This window comes from Colossoma macropomum, unplaced genomic scaffold (genome assembly GCF_904425465.1).
Source record: "Colossoma macropomum unplaced genomic scaffold, Colossoma_macropomum, whole genome shotgun sequence".
NCBI classification, from domain to species: Eukaryota; Metazoa; Chordata; class Actinopteri; order Characiformes; family Serrasalmidae; genus Colossoma; species Colossoma macropomum.
Window position 1 is genome coordinate 12,024,797 of NW_023494801.1, and position 14,784 is coordinate 12,039,580.

Sequence of the window (14,784 nt, forward strand, 5' to 3'; positions counted from 1 at the left end):
TTTTGAGGTTTGTGTTGATCCACATGTGCAGTTTGCTTGATGCTATACGTTGAGGTATAAGCTTGTTAGCTACATTAGCCTTGTAGCTCCAGTGCAAAAGTAAAGTTTAAAAAACTAAAACTAAAGAACCAACCCTCAGACACCAAGCATATCTTGGTAGATAGACTTTGGGGTGAGGGGAAAACTGTGTCAACTTGATTTTTTCTGATCCAACTCTAGCACTGTAGGCCTATCATCCCACATAGAGTATATGTACAATGTAAATGCATTTAAGGAAAATGCCACGCATATATGAAAGGCTTGAAGACCAAAATGCACTGTAAATCTGCTCAGATGTTACAGTAAGGTGCATACCATCTGCTGACATCAGCGCTGCACCCGGATACCATCTGATGGGACACACACCCCGTAGTCAGCTATTCCGCTACTAGTGCACAGGACTGAACGGATCCTCGAGGTAAACAGTAAAATTGGGCTAGATTAAAAACATCTGTCTGTAATCCCTGTACTAATCCTGCACACGTGTCGCCTAAAGTGAGCTAAATCTGTATCTCATTCATCACAGGAGTATAACGTGGACAAAATCCATGAAAATATCTCTCCCTGATTCCCCAAATCCTCATGTGATGAAAGTTACTGGGTTTGTATGCGCGTGCATGCCTATGAGCTTATATAAATGGGTGGGCTAAATTGCTTTGGGCAGATATACACAAATGTGTTGGTGACATCACAAAAACAATGAATTCAAAATGAGCAATTTTTGCAACTTAAAGCAACATTCTGTAACAATTTAACCTTAAAATAACAGCTTCAAAATCATTTTCATGATACACTGAATGGCATCTCTGTCATTGCCACTTTGGGCCCTAAACGCCTGCTACAGCGCTATGTAACTTTGGAGATGGAGAAGTGGGCACAAAACCTCTCACAAGAGCTGTGTAACACTTTACAGCATCACATCACACATCAACAACTATAGCTTCAGCTAGCTATAAGAAACTAGTTCAGTATTCCCAGTATGGACATCGTGGCAGATGCTGCCAAGAGACTGAAGAAGACATTGTCGGAGGAATCAAGGAAGAGAAAAAGAGAGAGAGACATAGCAAGAGTCTGGAGAAGAGTAAACCTCAGACTGGCTTTTTCATTGCTGAAAAGAGATGAAAGGATGCAAGACAGTCTCATGGCTAATGGGAAAACAACAATAATCCAACAGCAGATTGTAGGTTGCATCCCTGCCAATGTTATTTCTGAAAGATTGCAACCTGTAGCATCCATATGCCTGTGTGATGTGCACGTGTACAGCTGTCCATGGGAGGTTGGGAGGATTTGTATTTACAACAGCAGTGTAAATGTAATACACTGTGCAACTGTAGTGGGGCCCAACAGCAAAAGATATCAATTCTCGCATGATGCTGCTTGTCTGTATGGACTGGGAATGTTTAACAATGTTCATATACTTGTCAAACTTTTCATTAAAAGGATTTTCAAGAGTTTTCCTTGATATGAGCCTTTTATGTCATACTCTGTCATACTAAACCAAGGATAATCTGTGAGAAAGCTGATATTATACTGATGTTACTTGGTATATTAAGTTAGTATCATCTTGTTGACTTTGTGGTGACTACCAGGTCAAATATCAAAACCAACACAACACAGACTTCTTTGGTTTAATGAGATTTCTGTGGCAGAGATCACTGAGATTAAATCAATGAAGACTCTAACCATAATCTGATAGTTCCATTTATTGTCTACTTTGAAGCAGACAGAGAGCACAAGAATGAAAACATGTTGATGGTCAGTTTTACCTTGTCCGTCCTGTCTGGATAGGATCAGAAGCCTGAGGACACAGAATTGACCCAGGCTTTCACAGTCCCCATTGAAAATGTAAAAGATAGTAAAAATGCGTTACACAATAATCATGATTTATGACAAGGTCAAAAACTCACTATTTAACCCCTTAACAATCCAGGCTTATTACATATGAAGGATTTTTTTATTAACTACAGTGACTTCAATGCAAACTAATGGAGCTTTTCTTAGGTTGTAAAAGTGTGTGATAAAAATTTGGGCCCATCTGCACTACCATGGCTTGGTAAGGGGTTACCTTAAGTCTGATGATATTTTGTATAACGTAGGCATCATGAGGTTAGTTTAAAATTGTAATTGTAAACAGGTTTCATGAAATATTAGTAGCAGGCTTGATATCTATCTATCTATGTATCTATCTATCTGTCATAATAGTGTAGCTACTAGTCTCATGTAAAACGTATTAAGAAATATCTACAGTACTGCGCAAAAGTCAGAGACTAACCTTTCATTTATTTAGTTTCTAGTCAAATCAGCCATTACGTACAAGCTGTTCATTTTTCAGCATCAAGAAAAAAGCAGAAAAAATTATATTTAACAGTATATTACACAGAAGCCTCAACAACTACATAATATACTATCTTTTTTCAGTATTTACTGTGCCCACCATCTGCCATTATTACAGCTTCCATTCTTTTCAGGAGACTTTCAGTCTTTCAAAAAAAAAAAATTTTCCACACCTCCAAAGTTCAGTCTTAGAAGTTAGGTTTTTTTCTGCTTCTCACAATTCCCAAGTACAAATTTAGCCTCATCCATCTATAAAACATTACTATACATCCCAGACGTCCAGTGCAAATTTCCACTTTTTTGTCCTGTCCTTTTCTCAAGAACAACTTATTGACAGCTACACATTCTTTCAGACCGATAGTGTTGTCTTCTCAGAGTGGCAGGATGGACAGAAACACCTGTGGATTTTTTCAGATCTAAAGCTTTAAGTACAGTTTGTGAATTCAGACCATGCCTTCAACATGTGGTTGTAGTATGAGGGGAGACAGATTGAGGGAAGGGAGAGGACTTTGAGAACTTGAGGTTCTGAACAGCTCCTGTTCCTAGCCTAGACACCCCCCACTTTTTGAACTGTGGTGGGACTTATATAGGACTGAAGAACAAGGAGGAAAGTGGGTGGTAATGGGGATGGCAAAAACTTTTGTCATGAGAAACAGAAGGCAGATTTTAGTGCAACAGATTGGAAGGAGGAGGGGTTTTAGGCAAGGCCCTCCTCCCAAATTTCAGTTATTCCAAATCCATTTCATCTATTAGTGGCAGTTTTGGTGGTCTACAAGGTCTTACATGGTTTGTATTTTCACTATTTCCTTCCTTTTGCATGTGGGTTACGTCGTATCTAATCACTGCAGAAATAGCTCAGGAAAATGTATATCTTGTACTTAATGGACATCCTGACTAGAAACAAACAATGAATGGCAGTCTCCGGCTTCTGCTCACTGCATTGTCATACAAGAAAAATCACATGAACTTCAATTGGTTGACTTGCACGTACTACTTGAGAAGTGAATGTGTAGGCACCCAAAGTACAGAGGAATGTGAAGACACAGACAGTTCGTGACAGTCAATGATGTTTGTTTTTATTTTTTTGTTACATTATTGTAAATCAGACTTGGTTCCAAAAGTTCTGACCCGCTTCACTCCAGTGGTGAGGCGTGGCCTGCCGCATCAGTCAAAAGTGGGAGAGGCTTCAAGGGTCTTGCGCTCGAGTTAAAAACAGTCTCATCCACACAGCTCCTCACCCAGAAACGTGGACGCTTACCCTGCATGAAGCCTTCAGTGCAGAGAGAAATCCAAAAAATAAAGCCAAACAGAAGCTCCGTCCATCGTGCTTTGAGTTTCATATGAGGAAAACAAGCAATCTTAATACATTTTTTTTCAGTTACTTGCGTATTTTTTTTATTACACACGCCCTTCTCTTGTAGTTTAAGTTCCTCCACTGAGAATTTTTTTAAACATAATCAATTTTAATCGCGATGAGTAAATCACTTAGTCGTTTATTCATGGTTGAAGTACATGTTTAGTGAAATGCGTCCCCAAAACCGTTTTTGTAAAACTTAGTTGGCCCTTAGGACCCCACTGGCACACTGAGTAAAAAGCTGATGGTTGCAAAATGAACCAAAAACGATAAAACAGTTATAATACTTAATTATAAAAAGAAACGCTGACATTACTTAACACATTTTAAGTAAAATCCCAAAGAATTTGGCAGCAAATGATGAGGTTCAGAGTCAAACTGCACCGCCACAAATACAAACGCACATTTTATACACGTGTACACACACGCACGCACGCACGCACACACACACGCACTCTCTCGCAGATGATAATGGACACTTCCTGGGTAAGAGATGACAGTTTCCTGTTCGGAAGGGCTTGGTGAAGTGGCACACTGTGATTGGCCATGTGAGGACTGAAGGAGGTAAAATAAAAAGTAGCCCCGGTTTTTTCGTTCCGTCCTTCACTAATTTCCGCTCTAGTCTTCTCCTGCTTTCATCCCTCGCACTGATCCTTCGTTACGCATCTGCGAAGAAGAGAATTCTCGTATGTATATGGCACTTACTGCAGAAACAATGATGGTGACTTACATAAAATAAGAAAAAGGCCAAGAAATCACAACTGAGAAACGATGCATGTGTTATAAGATCTACTGGTGTCTTTTCCTGTTTGTTTAGAACATTCTACAGAGGACTGCAGTTAAAATCTGGAGACTTGACTTGTTTAGGGCGAGCAGGTTGAAAACTGTAAATATACTGAGGTGTACTCAAGCATTGACATACTTGGGTCTAATAAAAAAAAACAATAATTAAGCAAACACAACATAGCAGGTTGCGGTGTTGTTGACAGGTACCTGGTCCAGTTCCCGCTGCGTCTCCTCCTCCATCCTGCGGATGTCATCCATAGTGAGGTCCACCCAGCGGTCCAGCCAGCAGAACAGCTGACGGTGGAAATTAGTGAAGAGCCTCTTCTCCTGCTGCTCGGAGTGAAAGAAAGAAAAAGATAGATAGAAAGAGATTCGTTACTACATAGTCATTGTAGGTGATGCACTGAAATGAAACGAAACTTCTTATGCCAAAACCGAAAGTCAGGACATGCTGAAACCAAAAAAGATGACAAAAAAGAGTTCACAAAAAATGTATAATTACACTACATACGCTACAGCATGTGCCACAAAATCCAACAAAAGACAATGGTTGGTCTCATCCAAAGCAAAGAATTTTGGCCCCGTTGTTTGTGAATTTTTGATCATTTCAAAAACTGAGGTTACAGGTGGCATCTGCAAGCTCACAGGCTTTCCCTTATGCTTCTGTTATTCTGCTGTATTCTGCATATTGAGCGGGATGCGTTTTCAAGTGGTGAGTCCTTGGGTGTTGTACCCCCTTCTTGATACATGGCATGAACAGAAACTATAAATCATATGTCTAATGTCCCTTGTAGAAACCATGAAATAGTTCCACCTGTTTGACCGTTTGAACGTGTCTACACTTGAAATGTGCATTTCAACTAATTTTGATATTTGAGTATCTGTAAAAGTTCATAAATGGATATCAAGTTAACTGCAGAGAAGTGGAAAAAAAACAGATTTAGGCTAAAAGTAATAGAGCTGTGGCTTACTTTTAGAGTTGACAGTACTGGTGTTGCATAAAAATTTAGCACTGAGCAAAAGAATACACTTGAAAGTGTTTTATTATTCAAAAACAGCCAAAGGAAATTGAGTTTTTTGTGCGTATTGAGTAATGTAATGGAGGCTGTCTCAGATGAGCTAATAAGGTAAAACTACAGCTTACAAGTACAACACTGAATACTGTTTTTTTTCTTCTGCGGTGGACAATTTGCCAACTTTGCTTGTCAGAGAAATTTATTTTTACTTTTTCTGGAGCCAACATCAGCTTCAAACACAGACAAAAGATGAAGCAGGACAGAACACATCTAAATAACAAATCTTCTTACCTTGTGAATGAAGTTCTCCACACGGCCCTGCAGACCCCACCAACGGAAATGCACAGTCACCAGCTTATATGCAGTCATGTAAGGACAGTTACTGTTATGAAGCTCCTTCTACAGAGGAGGCAGTGAGGGAGGGAGAGAGAGAATGAGAAACAGAGAGAAAGAAGTGACCACATGAGAACAGCATGTTTTAGCAATGTTTTAATGTGTTTACATATTAATTGATGCGCAGTACATAAGCAAGAGGTACCTTCCATCCTGGTCCTAGTGGTCCCCTCCCGGTTTTCTCAGAGTGAAAAATGGCGGGATCCTCCTCTGGCTTATAGTCCTGTAAGACAAATATGTAAATTTTCATGTACAGCCCCAATTCCAAAAAAAAAAATTAGGGCGGTATGTGAAATGTGGGGGGTGGGGGAAACAACACAAAACAGCTATTTGTAAATTATAAATTCTGTTCGACCTATATTAAATTGAAAATTGTACAAAAACACAATATTATTGTTTTACCTTATGAATATCATTTTTTTTTTTTTAAATCTACTTTGATTCCAAGTTTGACGCCTACATCACGTCAAATACAAACTGCTCCAGTTTTGAAAGCAGATTTCTTTGCCAAGTCTTCAGCTGCACAACCACACAGGGCCTTTGTTGACGTATTTTTGAGGTTAATATGATGTGTTTTCAATGGGGGAAAGTTGTGGACTGCAGGTAGGCCAGTCTAGCACCTGCACTCTCTGATTACATAGCCATGCTGTTGTAACGTGCAGAATGAGGCTTCGTTATGTTGAAATATACATGGAAGTCTGTGAAATACACAGTATGTAAAAGGCAGCATATGTTGCTAGTAACAACCGGGACCGTCCTTTTTTTGGCCCAGAGAACACAATGTCTATTACTTCCAAAAATATTCTCAAAAGTTGACTCGCCAGACTACAATCCACGTTTCCACTACATCCGTACATCAGTCCATTTCAGATGAGCTTGAGCTCAGAGGTCAGCAGCATTTCTGGACATTGACATATGGCTTCCACTGCACATGGTACAGTGTTGCATTTGTGGATGCAGCAATGGATGAAGTTTACTCACAACAGCTTGTGAAAGTATTCTGCAGTGATATCCATCACAGAAACATGTCCATTTTTAATGCACTTCCATTTGAGGGGTCGAAGGTTGTGGGTGTTCATTTGTGGTTTTCAGCATTTTCTGGATGCTCCTTTAATACCCAAACATGATTGCGTTTCCTGTTTTAAGTTTGTACCAACTTTATCAGATCACGCTGCAGGCATCAGTTTCAGAATGAGCATGTTTATATATAAACATAAAGCTGATAAGAAAAAACATTACACATCTTGTGTTTGAACTGTTTTTGTTCACATACAGGTTAAGATAGATTTATAAATAACTTCTTTCTGTTTTTATTTGTAGTTTACCTACTGTCCTAAATTTCTTGGACTTGGGTTTGGCTTAACTGATGAACAGCTTCATTGTATATCAAGGCTTATTATCATGTCTCTCCCTCATTCTTTGTCTTTCATAAACATGTCATCAAAAAAATTCAGTGCACAGTGCTTATTTACATTTCAAAGCGTTTCATGGTACTGCTTGCATGAATTTATTTGCAGAGTAGTAACCAGCATGGAGTTCCTTGTCTGACTCACCACATCATCCACCTGAGAACGATCTGCAATATCAATGGGCACTACCTCAGTCTCCTCCCACTCCTCAGGGGGGAGCCCATGAGGCTGGAAGGTAAATAAACAAACAGACAACAAACAGAAAATCAGAGCTTCTATTTCACAAATGTAGTGATAAATTGGTATGAGCTACTAATTCTTAAAAATACTCAGCATGACTTAACATTTACTTTTACTATAGAGTTAAATAAACGTCCAAGATAAAGCTTTATATGACACTTTATAATGAATTCACAGACTCACATTATCAGTTGTTCCCATGTCAGGTTTATGCCAAGTCTCAATCTTAATGAAAAAGTCATCTTTCATGTACTCATTCTGGAGAGTACATTGCACACCATGAATGATCACATTTCTGTGACATTACATACCGCATTTTAAAAGCTAAATATTCTTACACTGTTGGAATAATGCTGACCAGTTTTATCTTAAAATAATGTGCAAAACCAAATTTCACACATAAAAAAGGTATAATAGTAAAAGAAAAACAATCACACACTTACTGTAACAACTGCAGCATTCCAATGTTAATCCAATACAGGAGCAGGGAAAAGAAGAAGAGAAAAGACTTGTCATTGGGACAAATACTAGTTGGTAATGAAAAAACACTCAAATTCCTGGTATATTTACAGAAAAAATTGTGATTTTCAAAAGTGAAAAGAATTGCTCTTGTACATGTTGCGTTTAATACAGCCTTAAAAAAAAAATTTTATAGATTAAGAAAAAACAGTCCAGAACAAAAACAATCACAGGCCAAAAAACTACGAACTATTCACGTGTGTCTTTGATTAAAATATGAACATGATGTAGTGGAATAGGATGTTTTGTGCTTCGGGTTTGTCTTATGCTGGTGTAGTTAAAGTCTATTGTCACTACACACACACACACAAATATATATATATATATATATATATATATATATATATATATATATATATATATATATAACATTAATCCTGTAAAGTTACCCAGGTATATCCTATATACACACACACACACACACACACACACACACACACACACACATACATACACATATATATATATATATATATATATATATATATATATATATATATATATATGATATACCTGGGTAACTTTACAGGATTAATGTTGTACCATGTAACTGCATGAACAACATACAGTCATCCCCACCCATTTAAAAACACACAAGATAACTTAAAAGGTACTAACTGGTGCGGCAGTAGGGATAGGCATTCCAGGCTTTCTCATGAAAGACCAAGGCTCCCTCTGGGGCAAACATCTGAATGAAGCTGGGCACCTTGCTACAAGGGAGAGAACATTCTGTTCAAAGCATGTACCTCTGCAAATGAGACTCACGTTAGCATATGGATGAGCCCTGGGTCTAAACTGTTTATATCTATGGGAAAATGAACAGTGTTTTCAATAAATCTCCTCCAACACGCTCTGGGGTTAAACAATGAGATCCAAAGCAAGTGTGTTACGTCCTACATACATTTTTTGCCTGAATATCATGGTCTCATTTGAATGACAAGGTTGTTAAGTGGTCAAAATAGAAATATCGCTATTGCTACACATATGCGACATGCAAACCAACAATCCTGTTCACTGAATTGAGATTAAAAGTAGGGATGAATGATGATCTCAATTTTATTGGTATCAGCAGACAGTCGCTTAAAATTTGTTGGAACTGAACAGATGTTCAGATTTGAATGATATTTGATGGTGTATTAAATGTACTCCACAGGAGCAGAATGTTTAGGTGACCCTGGGCTACTGCACTAAAATGTCCCAGTTTCTACTTTTCACAATGTTTATGTGGTGGATTCTGTATCAGCATTGGCAGAAAAAAATGTCAAATGTAAAAATACCAGATAGCAGCATTGGCCCATAATTCCCATATCGGTGCATTCCTAATTATAACACTGGCATCCTTACCAAATTATAAAATGCAAAACTAGCAAGCTTGGGCAACTGTGGCTTTGGCAATAGTAGACTACAGTTTGAGGAGCTGAAGTAGTGTAGTTATAGTACAAGTCAGTGATGTCATTTAAAGGCACCAAAGTGTTAGCATGTAGCATAATTAGGGGTGAGCAGTATAACAATATTTTATTGTTACTGTGATATCACAACATGCTTCTCTCAGCATATTTTGGATATCATTACACAGAGAACACAAACTAACTAAATGTTTATTACAAAGTGTGCACAACTAGGCTTCATTGTTTCATTGGAATTAATGCAGCACTGTTTGTGAAACACTAAATAAAAATCACTGTAGCTGCAAGTTTATTGTTATTTTTAATAGTACATTTGGCAGACAATACACAACAATACACACAGGACAAAACATGCCAGCTTTGGAACACTTCTCTTTCCCAGTGTTCCCAATCCCAGTCTAAGCTTTCCTTTGCTCTGCACATTTCTCTGTTTTCCTTACCCTACACACGTGACCCAGCCAATGAGGGGTTTGTTAATTACTTAACGAATTGAATTAGGTGTGCAAGATGAGGCAAAAGCGAAACCGTGTGCACAGTGTTGGGCCACCAGGACTAGGACTGGTGACCCCTACTCTCTACCATTGTGTGAAACACCATTTATTTTTTTTTGTAGACAAAAACAGCTTAGACCCCGCCCACCAGAGGTCTTTCAAAGGAGCAAGGGTCTTCTTTATGTATGCGTAGGTGGCCAGAACATCTTTGAGAAACAAACGTCTTTAATTGAGGAGCATGCTGGCAGTAGAATGTGAAACACAAATCAGATACAAGTTTCTTAAACTCAGATTATGACCAGTCTAGGTCTGAAAAGCTTCAGTATAGGTTTGATGTATAACAGAATCAACATCGGTCACATGGAGACGTCCAGGGGAGCAGTGAAAGCGCACACGTACCTGTGTATGTGGTAGATTTTGTGGGTGTATTGGCCCTTCTCCCCTTCTTTCTCGTACGGTTCATTCCGGAGGACTTCGATCCCCTCTCCCCCTCCCGTGTTGTTCTTACTGGCCTCGGCAACGGAGTACAGTTGGCCAACCTGGTACTGGGGGGGTTGGGGGATTACATAAGTAACTAATGGCAACTAACCGCTAACACACCACACAATGGGATAAAACTCTTTAACACAGAGCACTGCGAGAAAAAGTGCTAAGCTAGCTACATGACAGGTTTACGTGCATCATTACGCATAACAATAATAAAAAGGCTCTTGTAGCTACCAGGCTAAGCTTCACATGACTGAGCTAACTAACGCTAGCTAGCTAACTACGGTTATAAAAGCTGTTAAATTATGGGTCAACACTAGATATTACAGCGTTGGATTTCATAACTTACCTCTTCTACTGAACATGGCAACACCACTTGGCTGAAAGAGAAGCAAAGAGAAAGAATATGTGAGGCATAACGTTACTGGATTCGGATAACGGAGGCATGGACATCCCCGGCAGGCTAACGCTCCGCTCCGGCGCCTTTAGCTCAGTAACGGGCGTGAACCATCAGCCCTGCGCTCAGTTTGTAGCATATAAACCAATCTATCTATTTTACTCTGGTAAACATGTACGACATGTACGCGAAAACAGAGTGTGATTCGACTAAACGGCATCTCTATACTGGCGTTTAATCTGTGTCTCACACTGCTGGAACCCATATGAATCTGTAGCTAGCTACATTTAGCAAGCGGGCTAAAGAAACTAAGCCGAGCTAATGCTAGCAGAGGACGGAGAAACCCAATCACTGCCTCGCGTTAATTATCGATATACAACGCGAAGGTCTTAACTCACAAAAATGACATCTAGTTTTATCAAATGTACACAGTGTACGTGACAAGAAAGATGTTATATTGATGGGTACTCACTATTCCTTGATGAGTACCATCCCGAACCTGCACAGAACGGTACATTCAACAAACAGATTCTGGTCGGCGGAAACTGGACAAGCGCGTTTGGATGCGTCATCAGGGAAGTGGGGGGCTTAAAGGGCTACTAGGTGTGTGAGAGAGTAACCATGATGGGAAGGGAATGGGAGCAGAGACACCCGCACACACACAATCACACTTACACACAATAAAATATTGTTTTCCTCACTTTGTGGGGTACTCCCATTGTCTTCAGTATATCTGTCTCCTGGGCTAAATGCTGCTAACTCAGCCCTAACCCGAAACCTTTTATGTCCAGCAACGACCAAAAATCCACTAAACATGTTCTAATCTGGTCTAAGTCCATGAAAATTTGTGCAGTTAGTTGTAATTTTCATTCTTCTATTCACTGTCATGTTCTCAGTTGCACTTTCTATTAGGTTGTTAAAATTCAGTGATGCCTATCATCGGGAGATAGCAAGTTCAATCCCAGGTGATGCCACAGCCATCTGTAGTCAGGAGTCCAAGAAAGCATAATTGACCTTGTTCTCTCTGGGTGAGTAGGAAAGCCCTGCTTCCCTTTCCCCCCTTCACTCAGTGGGATCTTAGCCAACATAGCTGACAGCAGACTTGGCAGTCAGTCTTGCAAGCATGTAGAGCTGTCCAGTGACATTAAGATAGCGGCAGTATCAAAAAATGCGTCGGCGCTTCACTTCACGGAGGAAGCACATGATAGCCTTCACCCTTCCAGCTTGGTAGTATCGTGTAAGAGTGCGTAGGTGAAATTGACAATGACTAAATTGGGGAGAAAATTGGTGATTAAAAAGTCACATTTTAGCCAAATTGTTATTTTATAGAACAGTTAATCAGATATTTCACCTGTTTAGAGTTGCTGTGAGAAAATAGTTTGCCTTTCAAAAGAAATGAAAACAAAGTTGTGGGGACACTAAACATGTTTTGGCTGATCAACTTTGCTTAGGGTAATGGGGTAAATGTGTAACTTCAATTTTTTGATGGATGATTTGATGGAGTATCTATCTCTGGTATTAGGATTTGAGTGATGCGGATGCAGCTTCTCTGTGTCTGGCATAGTTGTCATGATTTTCCACTTCACTCTTTTTACTTTACATACTTTTTCATACCTAATACATATTACTACTTGGCATTTAATCTCACTTTAATTTACTTGAAAGAATATTTAGGGTATATATGTGGTGTTTTTATTACTTTTGTGAATAACCCTTCTTAATTGCAATCAGTAGCCCATGTATTTAGAGGGAAGTAAATTCATTAAAGAGGTTTACAATCATATACAAAAGTTTGGGCGCCGCTGGTCAAATTACATGTATTGTTGATTTTTTTTAACTGAAAAAAATTTAACACATCCCCAACAGATAACACACTTCTGGAAAATTACTGTTTTATTTACTGGAATATTTAACATTTATGGGAAAAATGTAAAACCATTAAGTGTGGCCTGCACAAAAGTTATGTCACATTTTCTATTTTATGTTTACTTAGCAGATAAATAGAAATATTATTATTACTTTGTTAGAGGTTGTGCTAACTTATTTTTCACTAAGAAAATCAACATATATGTAATTTGACCAGGGGTGCTTTTGCATATGACTGTACATAATACACAATATAACATAACTACAACCCCATTTCCAAAAAAGTTGGGATGCTGTGAAAAATGTAAATAAAAAAAGGCAATGATGTGCAAATCATTTAAACCCTATATTTCATTGAAAATGCTTTAAAGACCACATATCAAATGTTGAAACTAAGAAATTTAATTATTTTTTGAAAAATATTTGCCCATTTTGAATTTGATGCCAAAAACATGTTCCAAAAAAGTTGGGACAGGGGCAACAAAAGGCTGGTAAAGTTGTGTAGTGCTAAAAACACCAGGTGGTTGATTGGCAACAGGTCAATAATGTGATCGGGTATGAAAAGAGCATCTCAGAGAGGCTGAGTCTTTCAGAAGTAAAGATGAGGAGGGGTTCACCACTCTAAGAAAGACTGCACAATCAAATAGTGCAACAACTCAAAAATGTAATGATGTAAAATGTAAAAAAGCAAAGAACTTTTGCTTTTCATCATCTACGGTACATAATATCATTAAAAGATTCAGAGAATCTGGAGAAATCTCTGTATGCAAGGGACAAGGCCAAAAACCAGTATTTGCTGGCGATGATCTTTGGGCCCCTTAGGCGGCACTGCATTAAAAACAGACATGATTCTGTAGTAGAAATCACTGCATGGGCTCAGGAACACTTCTGAAAAACACTGTCTGTGAAAACAGTTCGGCACTGCATCCATGAATGCTAAGAAGAAAGCATATGTAAACAGGATACAGGAATGCTGCTACCTTCTCTGAGCCTGAGCTCATTTAAAATGAACTGAGGCGAAGTGGAAAAGTATTTTGTGGTCTGACAAATCAAAATTTGAATTTTTTTTTGGAAATCATGGACGCTGTGTCCTCCAGGTTAAAGACCACTCAGCTTGTTATCAGTGCACAGTTCAAACGCTAGTATTCATAATTGTATAGGGGTGCATTAGTGCACATGGCATGGGTGACGTGCACATCTGTGAAGGCACCATTAATGCTGAATGATATATACATGTTTTGGCAACATATGCTGCCATCCTGACAACATTTTTTTCAGGGAAGGCCTTGATTATTTCAGCAAGACAATGTTAAACCACACTCTGCATGTATTACAACAGCATGGCTCCATATTAAAAGAGTCCAGGTGCTAAACTGGCCTGCCTGCAGTCCAGACCTGTCATCACTGTTAACATCTGGCACATTATAAAATGAAAAATATGACAAAGGAGATCCCAACTGTTGAGCAGCTGAAATCCTATGTAAAACATTTCATTTTCAAATCTACAGCAGTTGTTCTCCTCATTGCCCAAACGCTTACATAGTGTTGTTAAAAGAAGAGGTGATGAAACACAGTGGTAAACATGCTCCTGTCCCAACTTTTTTGGAACGTGTTGTTGGCATCAAATTCAAAATGGGCATATATTTTTCAAAAAAACAATAAAATTTGTTATGTTGTCTTTGTAGTATTTTCAATGAAATATAGGGTTTAAATGATTTCCACATCACTGAATTTTGTTTTTATTTACATTTTGCACAGCGTGCCAACTTTTTCAGAAATGGGGTTGTATATACAACTGCCTATTGTAGAAAATTGCTCAGAATTCACATTGTGGAGTTCTCTGTGGAGCAGTTATTTGTAGTACTGCAAGGCACCTCCTTTGACTGGACAGAAATAATGTCATTTTAAGATAATGACTATAGATTTACAAAGCCTCTTTTATTCTCTGCAAGTGAAGAATGTTCTTTAATGACCGCAGAGTGGGTAAATGAGAATATTTTAACCGAGAAGTGAAAGTGCTCTGTATACCCACTTAAAGGTCTAATGAT

At 38.6% G+C, this 14,784-nt stretch overlaps 1 protein-coding gene across 1 annotated transcript; it reads right to left on the reverse strand.

Annotated features, from left to right (window-relative positions):
- Window positions 1–3,427: 3,427 nt before the first annotated feature.
- Window positions 3,428–11,467, reverse strand: pitpnbl (phosphatidylinositol transfer protein, beta, like). The gene is made up of 11 exons (XM_036589768.1): window positions 11,343–11,467; window positions 10,823–10,853; window positions 10,387–10,532; window positions 8,709–8,800; window positions 8,015–8,022; window positions 7,755–7,829; window positions 7,476–7,559; window positions 6,068–6,145; window positions 5,821–5,928; window positions 4,721–4,843; window positions 3,428–4,393 (listed from the first exon to the last, which is right to left on the reverse strand). Exons 1-11 carry the CDS (start codon window positions 11,360–11,362, stop codon window positions 4,346–4,348), a joined length of 813 nt encoding a protein of 270 aa, XP_036445661.1. The 5' UTR covers window positions 11,363–11,467; the 3' UTR covers window positions 3,428–4,345.
- Between the last annotated feature and the right edge of the window lie 3,317 nt (window positions 11,468–14,784).

What these genes read in the sequence shown, in the direction of transcription:
- pitpnbl (XM_036589768.1), bottom strand. Translation starts at nt 11,362, where the DNA reads ATGGTACTCATCAAGGAATA. An exon ending in AAAATCTACCACATACACAG is followed by an intron (nt 8,801 to 10,386) that starts GTACGTGTGCGC and finishes TCTCCCTTGTAG; the next exon opens with CAAGGTGCCCAGCTTCATTC. An exon ending in GTTCTCAGGTGGATGATGTG is followed by an intron (nt 6,146 to 7,475) that starts GTGAGTCAGACA and finishes TTTGTCTTACAG; the next exon opens with GACTATAAGCCAGAGGAGGA.